The 20,698-nt window shown below is 40.6% G+C and overlaps 1 protein-coding gene across 1 annotated transcript in view; it reads right to left on the reverse strand.

Annotated features, from left to right (window-relative positions):
- tbc1d16 (TBC1 domain family, member 16) overlaps window positions 1–20,698 on the reverse strand; it is a 30,955-nt gene that overhangs the window by 6,348 nt on the left and 3,909 nt on the right. The window contains exons 2-12 of the mRNA XM_086093151.1: window positions 19,547–19,759; window positions 17,446–17,608; window positions 16,018–16,335; window positions 11,013–11,189; window positions 10,791–10,938; window positions 9,296–9,460; window positions 6,953–7,101; window positions 4,090–4,224; window positions 2,590–2,776; window positions 2,339–2,518; window positions 852–998 (exon numbers count right to left, since the gene is read on the reverse strand). Of these exons, the coding sequence (XP_085949277.1) occupies window positions 852–998; window positions 2,339–2,518; window positions 2,590–2,776; window positions 4,090–4,224; window positions 6,953–7,101; window positions 9,296–9,460; window positions 10,791–10,938; window positions 11,013–11,189; window positions 16,018–16,335; window positions 17,446–17,608; window positions 19,547–19,727 (1,950 nt within the window). The 5' untranslated portion in view covers window positions 19,728–19,759. The remainder of the gene's footprint in view (window positions 1–851; window positions 999–2,338; window positions 2,519–2,589; window positions 2,777–4,089; window positions 4,225–6,952; window positions 7,102–9,295; window positions 9,461–10,790; window positions 10,939–11,012; window positions 11,190–16,017; window positions 16,336–17,445; window positions 17,609–19,546; window positions 19,760–20,698) is intronic.

Below are 20,698 nucleotides of genomic sequence, written 5' to 3' on the forward strand. Positions count from 1 at the left end.
TCAAGAAAGCGACTTTAACTCATTCACTCCCAGCCATTTTCACTGAAGCAACCCCCTTCGCTCCCGGCTGTTTTACTGGATTTTGACAGATTTTGCAAGACCCACAAAATATTGTGTTATATTCCTATAAAAATATGGAACCTACCAAAAGAAAGAATAGATTTCTATCTGTTTCCGTTTTGCAGCAATTAGCCTTAGAATATAGCTAAGTTTCATCATTATTCACAAATCTTTTTAAAACAATGGGGAAAAGAGCTTTTTGCAAAACGGCCCTGGTTGACCTCTTATACTCTGCTGCCACCTGCTGGCCGTTTTTGTAATAACTACTATTGCTTTAAGCGTTCTCTTCAGTTCAGAGGCTGCATCAAAGCCTTCTGTATGCTCTAGCATAAAAAAAACATAAGCTGATAAATATGTTTTTGGGACCATGGCAATATTTAAAATAGAACATTTTATAAGTTTTTGGGAGCAAATGAGTAAATAAAATACAGATATAATGGAGCAAAATCCTTGTAACATTGAAGAAAGGAACCCAGTGGAAATTGACAAACACTGCCATTTTCCCTAAATGTTGCCTTTTAAAAATTGTATTCCATTGTTTTGGCATATACTATATTTTGCGTTTTTAACTACGATGAATTATTATTATCATTATTATTTTTATTATAATTATTAATAGGTCAATTTTGAGCACCTAAATATGATTCATTCTCCTCTAAGGGAATATTATGAGGGGGTTTTCTGTGAGCAAATTAGTTCCTTTCGCTTTAATGAATCCTACATGGCAACACAACAAGCAAGCAGTCCCCTAGAGGTAGCTGCAAAATGAAAGGCGGTGTGCGTTGCGTCACCTTGCGTAGCACCAGCTCTCCATTCATGTGCATAGACAGGTTGCTGAAGTGCAGCAGCATTTGGTCGGTGGCCAGCTGCTGATCTGTCACATCCTCACCATAGAGGACGATGATGGCCACGCACAGGAAGAGGTGGAAGTAATCCGTCTGGAAAAGGGAGATTTTGGAACTTCATTTTTGGCTCGCAGGTTCTCAGGGCCCTAATAAATTGATGCTATTGTGGCTAAATAATGGATTAAGTGATCAGAAAGATCTATAATTGGAGGGGGAAAAATACTATACAGGATGCTTATAGTCATAATATTTATTTGTAACAGTCGTGCCCTGCAGCTGACAAAAATGCATCAGGATTTTGAAATTGCTTTATGTGATGTCAAAGTTTAATGATAATTTTCTCATTAATATTAATAATAATATTTATTAAAATAGACAAAAAAGGCAGTCCCCTAAAGCCACAGATATAATTATTATGAGTCCTTAGCTACTATTTCCCAATTTTATAATAATATAATTAATTTATATTTAATGAAATAATATTTTATAATAATCGTTGTAAAATTAGTTATTTAATTAATTTTACTTGTAAAGAATACGCAGTTAAGAAGAAAATGGATGGGTGATATTAATAATTGCAATTATTTAAATAATTGTAATAATTACCAGTATACAAAATAATGTAGTTTATCTACCAAGATATATGTCTTGTTTTTTTAAGTGAAAATTGCGCAGAATAATTAAAACAAATAATTGTATTATTAACAGTTTGAATAATAGTTGATTGGAAAACATAGTTGCAAATATTTTCTTTGATTTTTGAGTACAATTTTCAGTAATTTCAATTATAATGAAAATTTTAAATATATTTTTTTTATGGATTATAAATATACGTTCATATATATATATACCAATTTTTTTGATCTACTGGACACGCTCATCCTCCTCTTTTACTAATCAATTAATTACTTGCATAATTAAAAATGACCCCAATATTTTGACATGAACAAATATTCAAAATGTCATACGCAAATATTTATTAAATGCTTTACTTTAATGCATGTAATTATGTTTATTGCTCAAACACAACCTGTGCTACCTTTAACATAGCCATCCGCTGTCACGCTAAAGGATCATCTATGGTCTAAATTAATAGTGCGATTAATCTGTGTTAATTCATGATTAATATTTTTTTGTGATTATTTAATTAGTTAATGTATGTGTGTGTGTATATATATATATATATATATATATATATATATATATATATTTATATATATATAAATGTGTGTGTGTGTAATATCATTATGATTCCACTTAAACATCAAAATGTATAAGAATGGGCATTCATAAGGAATATTATTCTGTAGTCTGTGGTCATGCTTTGAAATAGACAGCTTGCACACTCAGCTCCCTCAAACTAATCATGGTGAAACATGATGCTCCCACACTCATGTGTATGTGTGTGTGTGTTTTTCTCCAGAGACTGTGACCTGGTAGTGAGCCCAGCAGGCCTCCCACATGCGCAGAGCGTCCGTGTCTGGGAACTCGCGCTTGAAGCAGAGGAGGATCCAGCGGTGGCAGAAGAGCAGCTGGAGGCCGTCCTCGCCCAGCGCCGTCAGGTGCTGGTGGAAGTCAGGCAGCATGAGGCGCAGCAGCTCCCGCAGGTACATCTACGCACACACAACTTCTTACAGCGAGTTCCTATATCCGGTACACCCTTGACAATCTAATGAGATGTTACCAGCTGCCTCTCCATGTCCTCATCACGCGGCGAGCTGATAAAGATGGTGTTCTCCATGAGGCCCACGAAGCACCAGAAGGTGTCGCTTTCATCTTGGATCTCGGTCAGGAGCGGGGCCACCAGGTCCGACATTCCCTGGCAGTAGCCCATGTGGGGGTTAAACACGGCGTAGTTGAGCAGGATACGCCTAAGGGAATGGAATTAACATTCGGTAGTTTATATGTGTTTTCTACTGCATTTGATTTCTTCCATTTACACAGTTATTGTCAAGCACGTCATTATGTAATATCTAATGACTTGATATAATTGCATAGCTAAATGTTGTATAACTTATTCAGCTACAAGCAAAACAATTTTAATGCCTCTTCAGATGCAGCCAGTTGGGAACAAATGGCTTATTCTTATACATATTGTACTTAACATTTATTTTGTTATGTCTAACATCTTGTGACACTTCAGCTCTATGTTTTCACAGAAATTTGCGTCAATATCTACAAAGTACAGTTTCACTCTGCAAATGCCTTCCTGTTCCCTCTCCATTACATGTCTGTCAGGCATCTTCATAGGGTGAGATGTTTCACTTTTAGTAGTTTCTCTTTAAAAGTGTATGACAGTTAAAACAGGTGTTGTATGGCCAAGAACACACGGATATACATTATTTCCTATGAGATATGTGTCTTTACATTACAACAACTTGGAAGTTAATGAGAGGCAGGGAAGTGACCATGTTCCACTTTGGAGATTCTATATAGCGTATTAAGTGGAATGTATGCTATGAAGCAGCATCATGTTGTAAACATGACAGCGTCTTTAATGTCCATGACACACTGCTAAGAAACACGGTCCCACCCAGACGTACTGAACGTTCCAGCATGTGGTTCAGTGCAAAAAAAAAAAAACACACACACCAAGTCCTACTTTAAGTGGTTGCCATGCCAACGCCTATAGTAACTAGGGAGCTATTTAATGATCTTTCTTGTGTGCGTGCGTGCGTGCGCGTATGTGTTTTTTTTTTATGGATAGTACTTTAAAGTGTCTCTGGTAGCACTCATGCATAATTAAGTTGTCTCAAAAACAGAGAAGGAAAGCCTTTAGGACATTTTTGTTCATGTCACAATATGAAAGAGTATCAAGAAAGGGAAACACTAACCAGCCTAAGAGAGGTCTGAGGGGTGCAGCCTCTGCAGTGGTTTGGATGATTAAAGATACAATGATAAGCTTGGCAGCTACTTTTTTTTTGTATTCAAATTATGCAGTTGGGAGGGGTGGGCGGTTATCTATTAGATTTCTGCACCACAGCTGACTAAGATAACTGCAAAAAAATGAAACAAAAGGAGGATTGATCTGTTATATTCAAATCCTCTTGTTCCCTGTTCGGACATCCATTAGCTTTGAGCACATGCATGCTAAAGTGCTTTACTTAGTCAAAGCCAATAAAGCATGAAACTCATTTGTGGCTCCCAAGGGGCCGAGGGGGAAAGCACGGCAAGAAGGCCTCACCTCATGATCTCTACGTTGGGGTTGTTCTCGCCCCTGAAGAACTGGTTGCTGCGGTCTGTCCTCACCACGTCCTTGTCCACCGTGAACTGGACCTTCCTCCAGAAGTCACTGTGCTCCTCAGGGCTCATGGACAACCTGGCAGGGGAACAACGCACAACGTAAATTAAAGACCCTGTAGGGTGAATTGAGAGATTTGGTTCAAAGTACATTAGACATGTTTGAGGATAATTCCTGAAAAGATGCAGAAGTAAGTATTTCTCATTTGTGCAGATAGTCTGCTGGGATGTCCACTGTAGAGTGCCTCGTTGTCAGCTGTAATTGCATGCACATCATGCAGGTAAGGTGGAAGCGCGAGAAGAAGAAAAAAGAAAAAGTCTGACATGAGATCCAGCATGTCCATGGGGGCTTTGTGCTGGCACGGCCGCTTTAGATTGCCTCGTTGTTATGGCATGAAAAATTCCTGCACTGAGCTGTTGAGATATATTCCAGACTTTAAACGGCTATATTTTTGCAACTCAGACATGTAGGTATGTTTGGTCAAAAAAAGGAAAAAAATACTGGATGAATTTTTCAGCCATTTCAGCACCTTCAGCGGACACGCCCACTGCGTTTGAGATGCTTGATGTTCCATAATTTTGAATGCTTAATTTGTACTTTGTGATTTTTTTGTTTATCATTTGTCAGGGTTGTTAACAGCATTCTACTCTGTGGTGTGTCAAATTTACAAGGCATTTATTTTCACTTTACAGGGACTTTAAAGGGGGCGAGCTATAAAACCCCCATACATCCTCCTAGCACAACTATTTGCACTGTGCAGTCGTTTATGTTATGCACTCATGTAGTCAAGTCTTGACAAGCAAAGGGGATTTAATTAACACTGTTTGTTTTGCACGTAGCCCCGCCAGGAATAATAAGCAGGCACCTGATGCAATGCCATGCAACTCTTTAGTAGTGGTCTGTTTGTGTCACCAGGCACCTCCCTGCAACGCCTTCCTCTCTTTTGCATGCTTCCATATAGTTTTATTGCTAAGCAGCAATGATTCAGCGAAATGTATCCTTGTTTACATGGAGACTTCATAAGATGCACTGGAACAATCTAATGAGCAGTCTTTACCCAAAGAAATGTATTACCATTGTTGACCACTATTGTTTATCATACGGTGGGTATTACATTAATAACATTATTACTGCCATGTCTTACTATACATTTTTTATTTAGTACTGTTAGTATCATAACCAAAATGTATATGTCTAAAAAATATATTTCAAAGAATCCTTCACTTTTTAATTTTTTGTATTGACACGGTTGTGAGTGCATTTTACACTTTCATCATTTAGTGTGCATGCTTTAGTGTGCTGTAAAATGTAATGTAAAATATTTGCATATGTAGATGTGTGGCATACTATATTTATACTACGGAAATGTTTAAAATGTTCATCTACTGTTCTTTATGACCCCCTCTGTTTTGTTTTTGTAATAAAAATAATAAACAGTATATCAAATATGATACATGCTGTGTGTATATTGTTGCTGTGACACACTCAGGGAACTGACAATATATCTACTGTATCTGTAAATATTCTGCATATGTACAACAAAATCTCTCAAAACCATCATGTTCTACAATAAGGAAAGCTCAAATGTCACTGAAAATCTGCCCTACTAAAGAAATAAAATTTCTGGTGTGTTTTGCATTCAAATCTTTCAGAAAAAAAATCCCTATAATGCTTCAATTGTAAAATAATACATCAATATAACTATTATTGTGTTTCTTGTTGAACTGCACTGAATAATCCCAATTAATTTTTAATCACACAGCTTGTGTATTGAAGTGTATAAAGAAGTACCTAATGCTGTGGCCAGTCAGTGAAATATACAGAGCATGAAAATCTAATAATTTAGTTTTGGAAAATGTCAAAGAATGACATGCAGCAGGTACTTACTCCAAGATTAAGGAATTTAAAACATTGCTGACATAGTTTAGCTAACTTGATTTCATGTAATTTTCTCCACTGGACGAGAACAAGCCAACGTTCTTTATTGCTTCGTTCATCACCTTCCCGTGATTGACTGCTTTACTTGGCTTCAAGTCAGTTTGTTGTGTGTGGGTGTGGGGGGGCTCAAACAGCTGTTACGTTTCCACACACGGCCGCTCAACTTTCACTGGCGAGAAGGGTGAAGCTGAGGAGCCGTGAGAGAAGCGAAGAGGCATGGACCCTTCCCACTAATAACCGATGAGAAGCCCGGCGGGCTGATCTTGACCAACAGCCCTTTAAAAGGAATCCCCATACGAGTCAGAACAAAAGGGCTTTAATTGCATTGATGGGACAACTCTACATGTTAATAGGCCACACAGAACAAACCTATCCAATTATCAGCCTCTTTACGGTCACGTGGAATTATGTGCACACTCAGCCTGGATGGAGTAGAGGTACTCGTGTGTGTGTGTGTGTGTGTGTGTGTGTGTGTGTGTGTGTGTGTGTGTGTGTGTGTGTGTGTGTGTGTGTGTGTGTGTGTGTGTGTGTGTGTGTGTGTGTGTGTGTGTGTGTGTGTTTATGCATACCACAGCTGTTTTTTTAACTCTTACTGACAGGAGAATATGATCTGATAAGCGCTGACATGTTTTTTCTCCAGAGACCTTTTATTTCGCACCCGCCGACTCCCGTTAACACTTCCCTCATTGTTCCTATTGATTGCTCAGCGCCTGTGATGAGAAGCCACAGCACACTCACATATAGTTTCATGTTTGACTGAGTGAGCATTTGGCAGACAACAACACGGCCACGTGACAGTTGAGCCGCCACGTAAAGTGCAGCGACTACCCATAACAAATCTCCTCCCAAATTGATGAAAACATTTCACCTCCTTTGCTGGACGTCGTGGTAGTGCGTCCGCTTCTGGAGCCTCCACGCCTCCCTCTCCTGCGAGGTCGAGTCATAACTGTAGTAGTGCAACAGGAAGGGCCACACCTCGCCACGGATGGATGGGTCGATACCCCCAAAGAAAATGGCCTGGTACAGCACAAACACAGTGAGCACAAAGAGTCGGTTGTGAAATCGAGAGGGGGTCATGTGTAATGTACCAGAGCGTAACCGAGACATCAAGGCCTCGTGATCTGCACTGGCATATCTCCGAATCGGAAAGAAAGATCTCATACCACATGCCAACTCGTAATTTCTTAAAAGTCATAAAGCGTCCTTCATTCTCCCATTGGTCAGCGTACGCTGTGAGATCCTGGAGGTTCAAGTAGGCTACACTCAAATATCTTTGAATAATCTAAACACATGATCAAGATAAAGCGTACAGTCCATCTACCATTTTGATGAAATTAGATTTTTCATTTGTTGCTAGTCCGAGCTCTTGTCATCATGAAAATGTAGCAGAACTATAAACTCTTAGGTCTTATAATAAGTGGCCAACCACTTGCAAACATACCAGTAAGACTCTTAAAATGCATTGACTTCATTTGCTAGAGTCATTTTGATCAAACACATTCTATTGTCATGATCACATTGAGCATTTTGCATGTGTCCCTGAAATTGGTGTCGACCCTGTCATAATGGGGTAACTTGCCCTTTGGGAAACCCTCTGACGTTTTGTCTTTGTCTTTCTTCTATGGAGCCTGAAATAGTCATATTGCAGAGGAAATATTTAAGTTTCATAATTTTCTTCATATTATGCGTGTAATTGGATGTTGTCAAGCTAACATATCTACACTGTCATTGTGAAATATCAATTCATAAAAAAAAATAAAAAAACATTCAGAAATTTGAAATGTAGCCTATTTGTTAAACAGTGCACAATGATCTTACTAAGTGAATTGTGTAAAGTTCCACTATGGGCTCATTCAATGCTAACATGAGCCCAAAAAATTATTGCTAAAATGTAAATAGCCAGCAACAAACCTGCTTCTCCACTTCTATAAACACTACGTAAGCCCAATTCAATCATCATCATTTTACAACATATTTGAAAAAGTGGCTTGTGTATTTGTAATGTACTGTATTATTTCTATTTTTAACTGAAAAGTTGTGTTTTTTGTCTTCTGAGTGTTTCAGGACCTGTTTAGTCCAATTATATGTTTTTACTTATTGTGAGTCTATGCTGTACTTATATTTTTGTATTTTATTGCTTTTTTAACATCATGGCCAAGGGACTACAGATGGAAAATAGCCTTATGGCTAATTCTTGCTTTTTTAACTCATGAATTTTTATGTGTTTTATTAAATTACACTGCCCCCCTTTAAATAAATCAAATTAAAATCATTTAGAGGTTAACTCAATCCATTTTTAAGACAGCCAAGTATGTTAACATTGTTAGTACTATTCACAAAGGCTTCATAATGATGACAGGTTGACTGCGGCTGGCAAACATTTGAGGGTGTACCTTGCCTCTAGTCCGCAGTCAGCTGGATTAGGCTCCAGCTCACCAGCGACCCTAGTGGGCATAAGCAGTATAGCTAATGGATGAATGGAACAAGTCATCTTAAGGTTTCACTGTATCTCACACTGCCTCACAGTGTCAATCGATCAAAACTGAGCATTATCATCCTGATAAAGGCAAACTTAAAAAAATAATAATAATACAGCTCCTGTACTGGATCTTATTACATGTGCACCTAACATGTACAAAGCACTCTAATTATGAAACCTGCGCATAGCCCAAATAAAAAAAGCTTAAGTGTTCTATTTTTTGTAGAGAGAGAGAGATAGGGAGAGAAAAAAAGTCATCACGTAATCAAGGCTGAGTCATTGCAGTAAAAGCTAAACGTTCAAGTGAGTCAATCCTAGAGGTCTCAAATGACGCACGGTGTGTCACTGGTCATGAGACACGAAGTGAGATGATTTTTCAGTGCTGCCTAAAAGTCAAGAGTTACTGTAAAAGCCATAGTGTGAATTTAATGGTTTTAAGCCATGTCTTGTATAAAAGAAATCCTGAAATAATCCAATTTTAAGTAATTCTTTCAGCTATCTTGCGAGAGGATTATTGCCTTGGTAACATCGCTCACATTTGGACATTTTACAGTCACATTGAGAAGGTTACGAGCAAGACAGGTTTTATGGTAGGGCTACTTTGTGACTGACAAGCTGTTAACATGGATGATGGCAGCCTTCCATCACACTTCAAGGTCATGACCAGTTTTTACGGAATGAGATTCCATAAACCTCCTTCACCTCAAACATACGCACCCACACACCCCCTACCTTACGCAGCTTATACTCCTCCTCCACCTGGCCGTTTTGATTGAGGTGTCGTAACCAAGTGGTGACATCCAGCTTCCGGTAGAGCTTCTCCTCGGGGTGGCTCTCGGCCGACGGCAGCGTGGACCTCTGGATGGAAAATTGCATGCAGGACTTCTCATCCGACACCTGCCGCATAGACATACGAGTAGGGAATGATGGGAAAAGGACTGAACAGGCGAACAAAGCATCGGAATGAAGAGGAGCAAAAGATGAAAGAATGGAATAGATTGGATTGATTTAAAGCTTTTATCAACTTCTCACTGATAAAAGTTTAAAGTGAATTGTGGATTGTGATCTCACAATTTAAAAGGATCATATACTGCACATAAACTTAGTAAATATTTGTATCAACATAATGTTAGATTTGTCGCTTATAGAAGAAATGTTTTCATTGTTTCAGGGATCCCAAATACTTACACTCCAATACTAAAGGGCAAAAGTTGTTTTTACTAAGTCATATAAGGCTCGCGGCAGACCGAGCGACACAGTCCAACGCGGACAATTGCAAAAATATTACAGTCCGCACACATTTGCTGTGACTGACCCTCGCACATATCTCATTACAACGTACTTATCTGGAAACAATGTTTTGAGGAACCATATATAATTTTATTGAACCACGAACAACACAGTGCAATTGTGAAGGAAAAAAGCGGATTTCCTTGGTCACTGTATATATCTTACAATAATACAAAGAGAGGAAATAGGCGAGAAGAAAGGAGAGAGTGTGTACATTTCAGAGACTATTTTCTGCGGCAGTGATTGTCCCATTCACGGACTATTTGAGCATTTCCTTACGACTCTCCAAGCTTTGCTTTTTAGCCAAGGTCAAATACATGTATATACTTTAGGAATAGACAACTGGCAGCATGACAGGAGTTTGTTTTTTAAACCAATTTTGCCAATACATTCTAATGGCCGTCAGTTATACACAGATTTTTGCTATTAATGAGCCAGCACTTATGCGCATATTTAAAATGGCCTTTTCCTCATAAATCTGGTTAGGAAGTGCATAGTCCTATGCAGCACCCCAGGAACACTGATAAAACATTGTATCCCCTCCATCATTTAATTTGCCCATCCCTGATATTCTTATGTATAATGTATTGTCGGTAAGGGTGACACCGGGCGGCTGAATCTCGCTTGGTACCTGGAAACTGGACATTTTTGTTGACAAAGATCTGCAACATTGTGATGCTATTCACAGTATTTTCCATGAAAAATGGCTGGTGAGGGCCTGTTTGTTCACCACTGCTTGAATTTAAGTTACATTTATTTTTCTTGAATCCATTGGAAAAATTACCTGGTTTTACATTCTAGATTCATTTCACAGGTAACACCTATTGAAATTGTTAAGGCTGAGGTCTTATAGTCATATTCAGATCCATACAGTTGTTTTCATCTTTATTTCGCTTTTTTCCTGTTTTTGTTTGGTGAACTTTGTAGACTTTCCCACCTGGTCTTTGAGCTGCGTCTCCCTGCAACACTTCCACTGCTGGAAAACCTCCGCCAGCTTGTCCAGGCCGGCGTGGTGAAAGTGGAGGATCTTGTACTGGCTCTCTCGGCTGGCTATTACCAGCTGGCCGCTGGTGCACGCTTCGTCACTGCAATGGCGTAATGAGGACATTCTAGCTCCATGTAAAAGATTCCTATTCACCTCACACCTTCCCTAACAGACCTGAAGAACAGACGCAATGACCTCATGTGACCCAGGTCCACCCGGAACACGCCGCACAGCTGCTCCAGCGCCAGCACCTTCTGTTGCTCCTCCCACCGAGCGCCCTGCGACTGGCCGTTGCTCTCCAGGCTGGAGGCGGAGCTCACCGAGTGGTGCATGAGCTCCTCGGACAGCTCCCTGGGAATGTGGGAAGACCAAAAAAATATATTTACCCTTTTTTAAAGTGTCTAGATAAATAACCCAATGCATGATAAAGGCATGGTATTATTGACTTTAGTCCAGAGGTCCCATGACTTTTATCCACAAAGTGTAAAGAAAAATCAGACTGTCTTTCATTCAACTGCCATTCCTCTGTGGCAACCTTGTGGTTCCCAGCTTTGAAACATGAGCGTAAAGTTCCGTTGCGGGCAGGGACACACACGCAGACGGACAGGCACACTAGAAAGGTGGGAGGTCAAGTGTAGCACAAAGATAGAAAGACAAAGAGCACACACGATTGTCTAGAATGCTACATGACAAACGGACATAAATGGCTGAGTTGTTGAATTCTAAGACTTAGCAGCTGGTATTATCCTCTCTTTCCAGCACACATACACACACACACGCTAATGAAGCATAGCTAATGACCATGATGCTCTCTCATTCACGTCTCCTGACATGCGAGTGGTGAGAACCAGAGCAAAGTGCTGGAATGTGTCCAAGCCGCTGATATTTGAAACTTAAGTCACACTTAATTCAAATCATTCTCCAAATTCATTGTTCTTCTTATTGTGATATTTTCTTATGTAACAAATTCACAGCAAAGTTTGCAAGAATGTGCACAAATCCAAAACATGCTTCAAGCAAGTAACACTTGAGGGACCTCTCTCGAATTTCGATTGATGGGGGCAAGCAACGTCTGACAACCTAAATCCATTCTTGTCTCGTTAAACATTTCCCCCCCATGAGCATATGGAAACAGACGCACACTTTCCCCCGCTATCTGCTGCTCTTGTCTCATGTGTCGCACCACTAATCAAACAAGTGTGGAACTTCCAAAGTCATGCATAGTCTGAAGTGATGCTGGTTTACCTCAATTTTTCCCCACAGGCAATAATACAGTGAATCAATTCCTTCTGAGCTCACTACAGGCAATGTCTTGCATACTATTTTAACATTTCCATCTGGTGAAGCAGCATGTGGCATAATGACAGAGCGGATTTTCGTACTTCCCTTTCTAAGTACAAAATATTTGTAAACAATTGCATGTTTGTGGTCACAAGATAACTCGTGTTCAGTTGAAGTGTAACAGCAGCGACTATCAAATGACCTTGAACCAGTATCTTAAAAATCTAAAAAGTCAACCGTGATTTCTAATTCAATGGTTATCATCATAAATCTTCCTTTTGCACCAATTAATGTAATAATAATCCCGGGATGCTGAAATGAATTACCATAATCTTGCAATGACAGCATGCGTGAGGTCACCTGCACTGGTTGCACAAGATGAAGTTCCAATTTCAACAGGTAACACACGTACATACAGCAGGAATGGTTTGAATCAACTGTCTGATTTCATACACTCTCTCGCATCGCTTGAATTTCATGCTAGCTGTCATCCCTAAGCATGTCCTCCGGTCTGCTCCACGCTGGGGCAATGCTTCTTGTGATATTATCAGCTAATTTACTGAAAATCACTGAAAGACACAATTTAATAAACAGTCCAAAATATACAAAGAGTGGGAAATAAACACTGATCCAATTTGCAAGCAGTCAGTCTCTCTCTCAGTCTCTCTCTCTTTCTCTTTTAAAACAAACAAACCCATATTTTCCTCAAGGTGACAAGGTGACATAAACAGACTGTTTTGAAGAAGGCGGCGGCGACAACCTGTGCATCCCCCCAGGCCAGTCGGAGACCGAGCACTCCAAACCCCGCGGGGACGACTTCATTTAACGGCTGCAGTGAGCATAAGGATTAACGCAATGCTAAGTGTTCAGTAAATAAAGAGATAAACCCCAGAAGCACAACGGTGCGCGACTGTAAATACTAACAAGTGAGGTTTCTTAATGCACTTTGTTTGATCCATTAATTAAAAATTTCTAGTCTAGTAGAATACTCCCCATATGTAAATAATCATTTAGCATTGTCACATGGTGAGCATCTAACAAACTAAAGGAGAAAAGTACTCAAGGTTCAAACCCCAAACCTGAAAACAGAAGAACAGAACAAATTTACATTGTTAATGAGAAAATGGTTTCGAATTGCAACTGTTTAATAGGTGTCATTATGTAGTATAATGGCTCTGTCACATGGAAACCTCCGTCCAAAACTCCAAATACGGTCAATCCCCCCCCCCCCCCCCAACAAATTGGTACTATTTGTTTGGCCCCATTTCATCTTTTTTTTTTTTTTAAACATTATTAACCAATATCAAATGTTGACAAATATCTTGAGAACAAATCTATGAACCAACTTAGTTCATTATTGTATTTATTGAATAACACGTCTTCGAAGAAGAAGGCCTTTGAAAAAGAGTTAATCACAGTTATTTGTGTGTTCAAATTATTAAAGGCTTTTTACTAGTTGGGTAGTTGGTGCGAGCTGGCTAATCCTGGCATATTTATTGAAATGCTTATTAATACATACTGTCCCTAATATAAATAAATTATGAAATTATAATGAGCGCAGACGTTGTTGATGTGTATCCTACTGTATAAATCATGACAGTGTAGTATTTTTATGTGTGTATAAAATTAGCGATTGATCATTATTTTGGGATGATGTACAATTGGTGAGCAAAGATGTACGATAGCAGTACAAGCGATATGACCAACTTGAACTATGTGGCGTTTAGTAAATCAAGCAGGACGGCATTTTGTGGTTTGGGCGTTGCGAAAATTCCACCCAACAGCAACAATAAATGAAATAAGTATAGATATAACTAAATTAAAACCATTTATATCATTATAATATAAAGTTTAGAAAAATTCAATTATACACATAACACTTGAAGATTTTATGAAAAAAGTATGAAATTGTTATGTATGAAGAGCATAAATAACAAATGAAAAAACTTTCATTTGTGATTTATATAGCGGGCCAGATTCAAATACTCCCTCATGCCTTGTATGAACCGCATGTTCCCAACCCTACAATAGATTGTGCCGGTGTGCCTAATGCAGTGCACTTTTAATCAGCCCACAAGCGTGCTTCGCTTGAGGCCTGACTGGCAGCAGACTTTGGTTAAAAGTGTCAAGAAACTCCTTGAAAAGCTCGGCTGTGGATTCTTCTCCTCGGTTTTCCTCCCACCGCTCTCGTCTTTCTCCCCCCTGCTTTCATCCAATCTTGCTCTCCCATAGGCAGCCCTTTTCTCTTTGAATGATTCCAAGTGACATGTTTCCAGTTCCTGGCCCCCTTAACAGTGTCAATTAAAGCGAGGGAGAGAAAAAGGGACATTCAGAGCGTTCCAGGGTTTTGGCCGGCTCTCTCTTTCTCTCTCTCTCTTCCGTCCTCTAATCCGGCAAGCTGACATTCAGCCCAGCACAACAACCCCAGGCGCGCTGGAAATCAAAGGGCTTCACACAGACTTTAGGAAGGGAAGGAGGGCGGGGAGGGATATTTGAGAGGTGGGCAACACTTGAGTGTGTGTGTGTGGGGGGGGGGCATATTGGGAATGAGCAAGGAGAGGAAAAGATGTAACATTTGAAAAACATGGGTGGAACAAATATGGGAAAAGGAGAATCCCGGAGCGGAAGGAAAATGTGCACATGCGCACCCCCCCCCCCCCACACACACACAAAGGATGGACATGGAGCAGAAGAGAAAGGAAAAAGAGCAGTAGGAGAAGGCGAGAGGAGCACAGAGTAAATGTTAGAAGCCGAGAGCGTTGCCAAGTCACACACTGGCTGCACTTAGAGCAGGCAGGCTGGGGGCCGAGAGAGGTTAAAAAGGCTTCAGCGACGCACACACACACATTCTGGACATGTTTCCACTCACACACACACTAGGCCAAACCGTGAGTGTGTGTGGGGAAACAGTCAATGAAGATAATGACCCCATGATAAACGCATATGATTATTAAAAAGTTCACCCCTGATTGTGCATCATGCCACCTTGTGACGTCATGTACCTGCAGTCAGTGTTTAAAGTCAGAGAAGTGAGCCACCAATTGGACTCAGGCGATATTACACTCTGGGGGGCTTGAATTATTTTTCTTTTGGCTCCACTTTGTGGCAAACTGGAGTAACTGTAACTCTCCAGATTTGCCAAATTGAGAGATTTTGTGTTTGTTGAATGGGTATCTTTCGGCTAATTGACAAATAGTGTCAGGAGACTTTATAAAATAATGTAAGGCGACTAACATTTTCTATAGTGCTTGTCCTCATTAGGTTTAACTAGGGCTGGCAAATAAATCAAATGTATTCAATTAACCATTTTAAAAATCAAATTTCAAAAATAGCTAAATCGTGAAATCAAGGTGCATGTAAATAAATACACTCTTGTCTTCTGGATTATTAAAAGCTGTTCTGTTATATCCAAACGTTATAATTTTGCACAAGTGGCAAAATGCTGCATGGGTGTTTACAAGATGTGTTTAACAGTTAAAAAAAAAACTACTTAATTGTGGCATTAACGAAAGGTTTGCAAAACATATGAATAGCTATTTTTTTGCACAAGCTATGAATATTAAGTTTACGTTAAAACCTATTTAAAATCAGTATATGTTATTGTTTCCTGAACATTTTGCACAACAGGATTTACGTTTGAATAAAGACGCACAAGCTGAGACGGCTCTCATAACAAAATATGTACGTTACTGGAGGCATATGTTCGTTGTTCGTAACTCGAAGATCCACTGTATGTATTTTGCACTTCCAATTAAGATTACAGCCATTTTGAAATGCACAAAATTGCATGCAGCCCTTTAGCTACATGGGAAATATTGCTGTATGCGCATTTTACTTGCTTCTTGAATGTTTCACACATCTTAAAATAACAATAGATCAAGCATCTCAATCCTCTGACCTGCTGTCACTGTCCAAGAAGACTGAGCTGCTGCTCTCACAGAGCGCCTCGCTGACGGGGGACAAGCAGAATGGCGAGGAGAAGGTGTCCGAGTCGGACCCCATGGTGCTGTCACGGCTCACTTCGTCCGACAGCTCGCAGGAGCCCTCGTCGCCTTCCTCACCCGTTGCGGGCGGCTGCTTATGCTGCGCCGAGGCGGGGGGGTCTGCCCCGGCCTCGTATGCGACCAAACCCTGGCTCTCTGTGGAGGAGCTGCAAGTGATGTTTCTGTCCTCATATTCTTCTTCCACTTGTGCGGCCGGGGGGCGGGAGTGCGGTCTGCAGGCGAGGAATTAAACAGGGCTGCTATCAATCATACCATGCTGTTGTGTGTACTTTCTTACAAATTGTCAGTTCTTAACCCTTGTGTTGTCTTGCGGGTCAAAAGTGACCCACTACCATGCTTAGCTGTAGAAAAAATACCTTAAACTACAGTTTTCCAACTTGAAACTTTATGACTTTTCCTAAATGGCCTCCATCATCAGAAAAAGGGACTCTTTGTTTTTGTTTATCTTTGCTTGTGAACAGTACACCACTAGGGTACAAAGATTGTCTTATGGGTCATTTCTGACCCGTGAATTATAAAAGCATTTAAACACCAAACAAAAGTTTTATGATGGTTTGTGGTAAAAAAAAAATAATGTAATTGCATTGATGGTCACTGGTGATCGTCTTTTTGTATTGTGTAACAAAAAATACATGCTAAAAATGAATTAAAGGATATTTGTGCAGTTTGTCACTTTTTTTTTTTACTCATGACTGCCACCTCTGGCCCAAAGCGTAACTGCACCATCTGTGTCAGGCTCTTTCATGGTGCCTGTGCAAGTTCACGTGCACGATCTTAACACGACAGCCACAGTTGACAAACGAAGACATGACTTAAAATGAGGTGAGAAAAACTCTGCCCTTCCCCAAAGAAACTGTGGCGTGCGTGGGTCCGCACACTCTACTATAAAGGGAAGACAATAGCTGATAGGTGCAGTCAGAGTAAAATAGTCAGTGCTCTTCATTCTCAACTGGGCATCGGTGGAGCATGCATGATGTAGAAAAAGCTTCAATATTACTTTTCTAAACTGCACAATGCATCTTTAAAAATTATTCAATTTTTTTTTAATGGAGTTGAATTGATAAATAACAGATTGTTTCATCATGTAAGATAGACTTTGGATTTAAAATAAAAAAATACTGCTTTATTTTGGGGCTTTGGTAGGGAGGGTCAAAAATAACCCGTAGGACAAGGGGAGTTAACAGAATGTTAAGATCGCACAAGGGTTAAACTTTTATAGCTTCTAACAGAGGTTTTGTTCCTCCCAAGGGTGCCGTCTCATTTATCGTCTCATGATTGCCAGGAGAAAGCATGGCAGCTGACTGACTCATGACGTTCCCTACCGTCTGCCTCTGCGGCGCGCGTTTCGTCGCACGGGCGAGCTTTCAGGCGTGATGTAGCGCAGAGCCTCTTCGTCCTGCCTCTGGATGCGCGAGTTGGGCACCCAGGTCAGAATGAGAGTGGTGCCCAGGTTCTCGTCCTTCTCCACGTGCACGCACAGATAGCCTGCAGGGGGCGTTGTCAGACAGACAATAGTGAGGACACGTGGAGAAGTACAGTAAAGTAGTACAATCAAAACAGTAAAGATGAACCTCAATAATCAAGATGCATTATGGGACTATTGTGACACTTTAGATTTGAAAAACAATCCATTCAATCATTTTCAATCACGCTTGAGCTGGAGCTTCTCCCAGCTGACCACAGGTGAGAGGAAGAATTCATCTTGGAATAGTCGCTAGTTGAAGAAATTTAGAGTACTCAAAGCACTTAATTACATGTTTTTGGAATGTGAAATGACGCAGGAGAACACGGAGAACATGCAAACTCCATACCGGAAGACTGGAGCAAAGATTTTAACTCAAAACCAGAGAACTGTAAGGCAGACGTGCCAACCACTAGTTCACAGTGCCCGTCCTATAATGGAAAATGAATTCTAACTTCTGCCATCATGAAACTAATAACTCTACAGGCAATGTTTAAGCTAATGGTACCTGCACATCAGAAGACTTGGAAAACGATCAACTCACAACTGCCCACATTTAAAGACAAGTTCTAGAGTTTTGAGTCTCAGAGTGAGATTCCACAAAGACTGTGAAATTTGCAGGGTCACAATTTACAAGACTACAAGATTCTTTAGGCATTTTTCTCCCACAAAACAGATTTTTACAATCATGTTATTAATAGAAAGAAACCTTCAAAATGGAGATGCAGAAGCTTTTGGCTAAAGTTGCCCGTGTTTATGCAGCAGTTTGTGCAGGAAAAAAAAGGAAAACACCAACAAGAAGAGCGAGCGTTGCAGAATGTGGGCACTGCTCTGGTTTGGTTCTATAATAGAATAGAATAGATGATTTATTGTAATGACTTTATATTCTAATATCATCATTAATTATGTTCCACTCATCTCCAGCTTGCACAGAACATAGACGCTGAGAGTTGAGCTAAAAGTCCGGACCACCAGCTCAATGGTCTGTACTCTATTAGAAGGCACGGGAGGTCAGCCCAATTTTTTTTGGGGGGGACAATAATATGTTCTATGCAGCCCTACTAGTCTAAATATAAATAATCATTCTGATTAATATTGCGTTAGTGGAATACGAGTTAAGCATCAAAATCCAGCCGTTTTTATCCATCTCAGGGGGCGGCCATTTTGCCGCTTGATGTCGACTTAAGATGACATCAATGTTACTCAGGTCTCAGGTAACAAGCAATCACAGCGCAGCTTCAGAAAACAGGTGAGCTGTGATTGGTTGTTCCCTAAACCCTGAGCAACATTGATGTCAAAATGGCCGCCCCCTAAGAAGATGGCGGAATTGTGCTTCATAACTCATATTCCACAATTGTAATGTTAATCAGAATATCATGTTTAGACAAGTGAGGTCACATATAATGTATTATAGTCAATAAATGTTTAAGATTGACTTCCACTTTAAGTGGTGACCACACTATCACGACGTAGAGTAGATAGAGAGGCTGAGCTGCTCTGACCACAACTCTACCACCCGCTCCTCTTTCTGGATGGTCCATGTTCTTCGGGGCAGTCGCGTTTTCGCCAGTGTTTACCCTTCGTCCATGTCGCTCGTGACTGTTTGCAGTTTTGTTAGCGCTCATCTATGGGTTGTCGGTTGTGTCACGTCACCCCAAAGACTTGCGATAACATCAAACACATTTGATATTGTCATGAAGCCACGACGAGGAAAAGGCTGACCTAAAACAGAAGAGATTACCACCTAAAAACTAAACAATCGACATGATGGGTGTACGCTGACACTCCAAAACTTTTAAAACTTCCTTCTGTCTGAGACTGTGAAAATCGTTGATCTCATGATTGAATGCGCTCAGGAGGATGAATACAACATTGAGGTTCCAATCTTTTCTTTATTATAGAACTTGATAACTTGAAGTGTGACTCTATGAGCGTAATCACGCAAATAGGTGCAAACCGACCTGGGTGGTGTTCTGCCATGCCCGGCAGCGGCTCAGCAGGGTGCACGCACACATTATTTTTGGAGTAAATAATCTCGCCATCCAGGCCCGAGCGCAGCGCCGCACCCGCCGCGCCGGGGTTAAACGTCAAGAGGTCGGAGGCCTTGGACGAGGCGCGCCGCAGGAGCCGACCCAGAGACATCTCCTCAGAAAGTGGGTCGCAGGGCCCATGCTCTGTGGAGGATGCGAGAAATAGAGAGGAAATTAGGTGACATTTCCTGAACATCATCTTCAACATCATCTTCACTCTTCGTTGTTCCATTTCATTTTGCCTCCAGTGTTTGTGTAACTTTTGCTTGTCCCACCTTTAGTAAACAATAAGTGTACACACTAGTAAGCAACCATCACGTGTGCGCATACGCAACCCTGAGCAACCTCACGTCTGCTCGTGTGACAATCCAAGCGCGTATCAGCAGCCAACAGATGTCACTTCACTTGTGTCAGCATGTGCGGAAGACAGCTGACTCGTCACTTCTCACCCTCGAGCAATACGACAATGAACCGTTTTCCTTCTACTCGAGCTTACGCATTGATGTTCTTTCTTTCTCATGACTTTTTGCCTGAATGTTTGCAGCTCGCTGTCAACTGAACTTGCCAGCGTGTACTCCCTTGGTCCAAGGAATGTTCTCTTCGTCTTCCTCCTCACTCAGTACGTTTACCTCTGCCTTGCTGACTGAGCAGGCACCCCACTTCCTGATGCCAGGCTTGAGACGGGAAGTGCCTCAGCAGGAAAGTTCAGAAGTGATTGCAGAGGAGAGAAGCACTATTAGATTTTTTCATTAACAATCACTGCAAGGAAAGTTATATTGCCTTAGGGACAACTGTGTGTGGGGGCATTTGGTTGCAATGGTGTTGCACAGAAACGTGTCAGGTTGAGGAAGCAGAAGGAGGCAGTTTTGACAGTCGTCATTCACAATTAATATTGTTTGCAATGAATTATAACCTGCACAGAACAGGATACATAAACTTGTAAATGACCTCACATATGACACAGTGCCGTATATGATGACACCCGGATAATGTCCTGTCACTCAATCTGTCTGCTTGCCACAAAGTCAGTCTTCTTTTAACAAATATTGCCATTGTTGGACACTCACAATTACACGGCGGTGT

This window comes from Leptonotus elevatus, chromosome 1 (genome assembly GCF_054856555.1).
Source record: "Leptonotus elevatus isolate MCC_2025b chromosome 1, RoL_Lele_1.0, whole genome shotgun sequence".
NCBI classification, from domain to species: domain Eukaryota; kingdom Metazoa; phylum Chordata; class Actinopteri; order Syngnathiformes; family Syngnathidae; genus Leptonotus; species Leptonotus elevatus.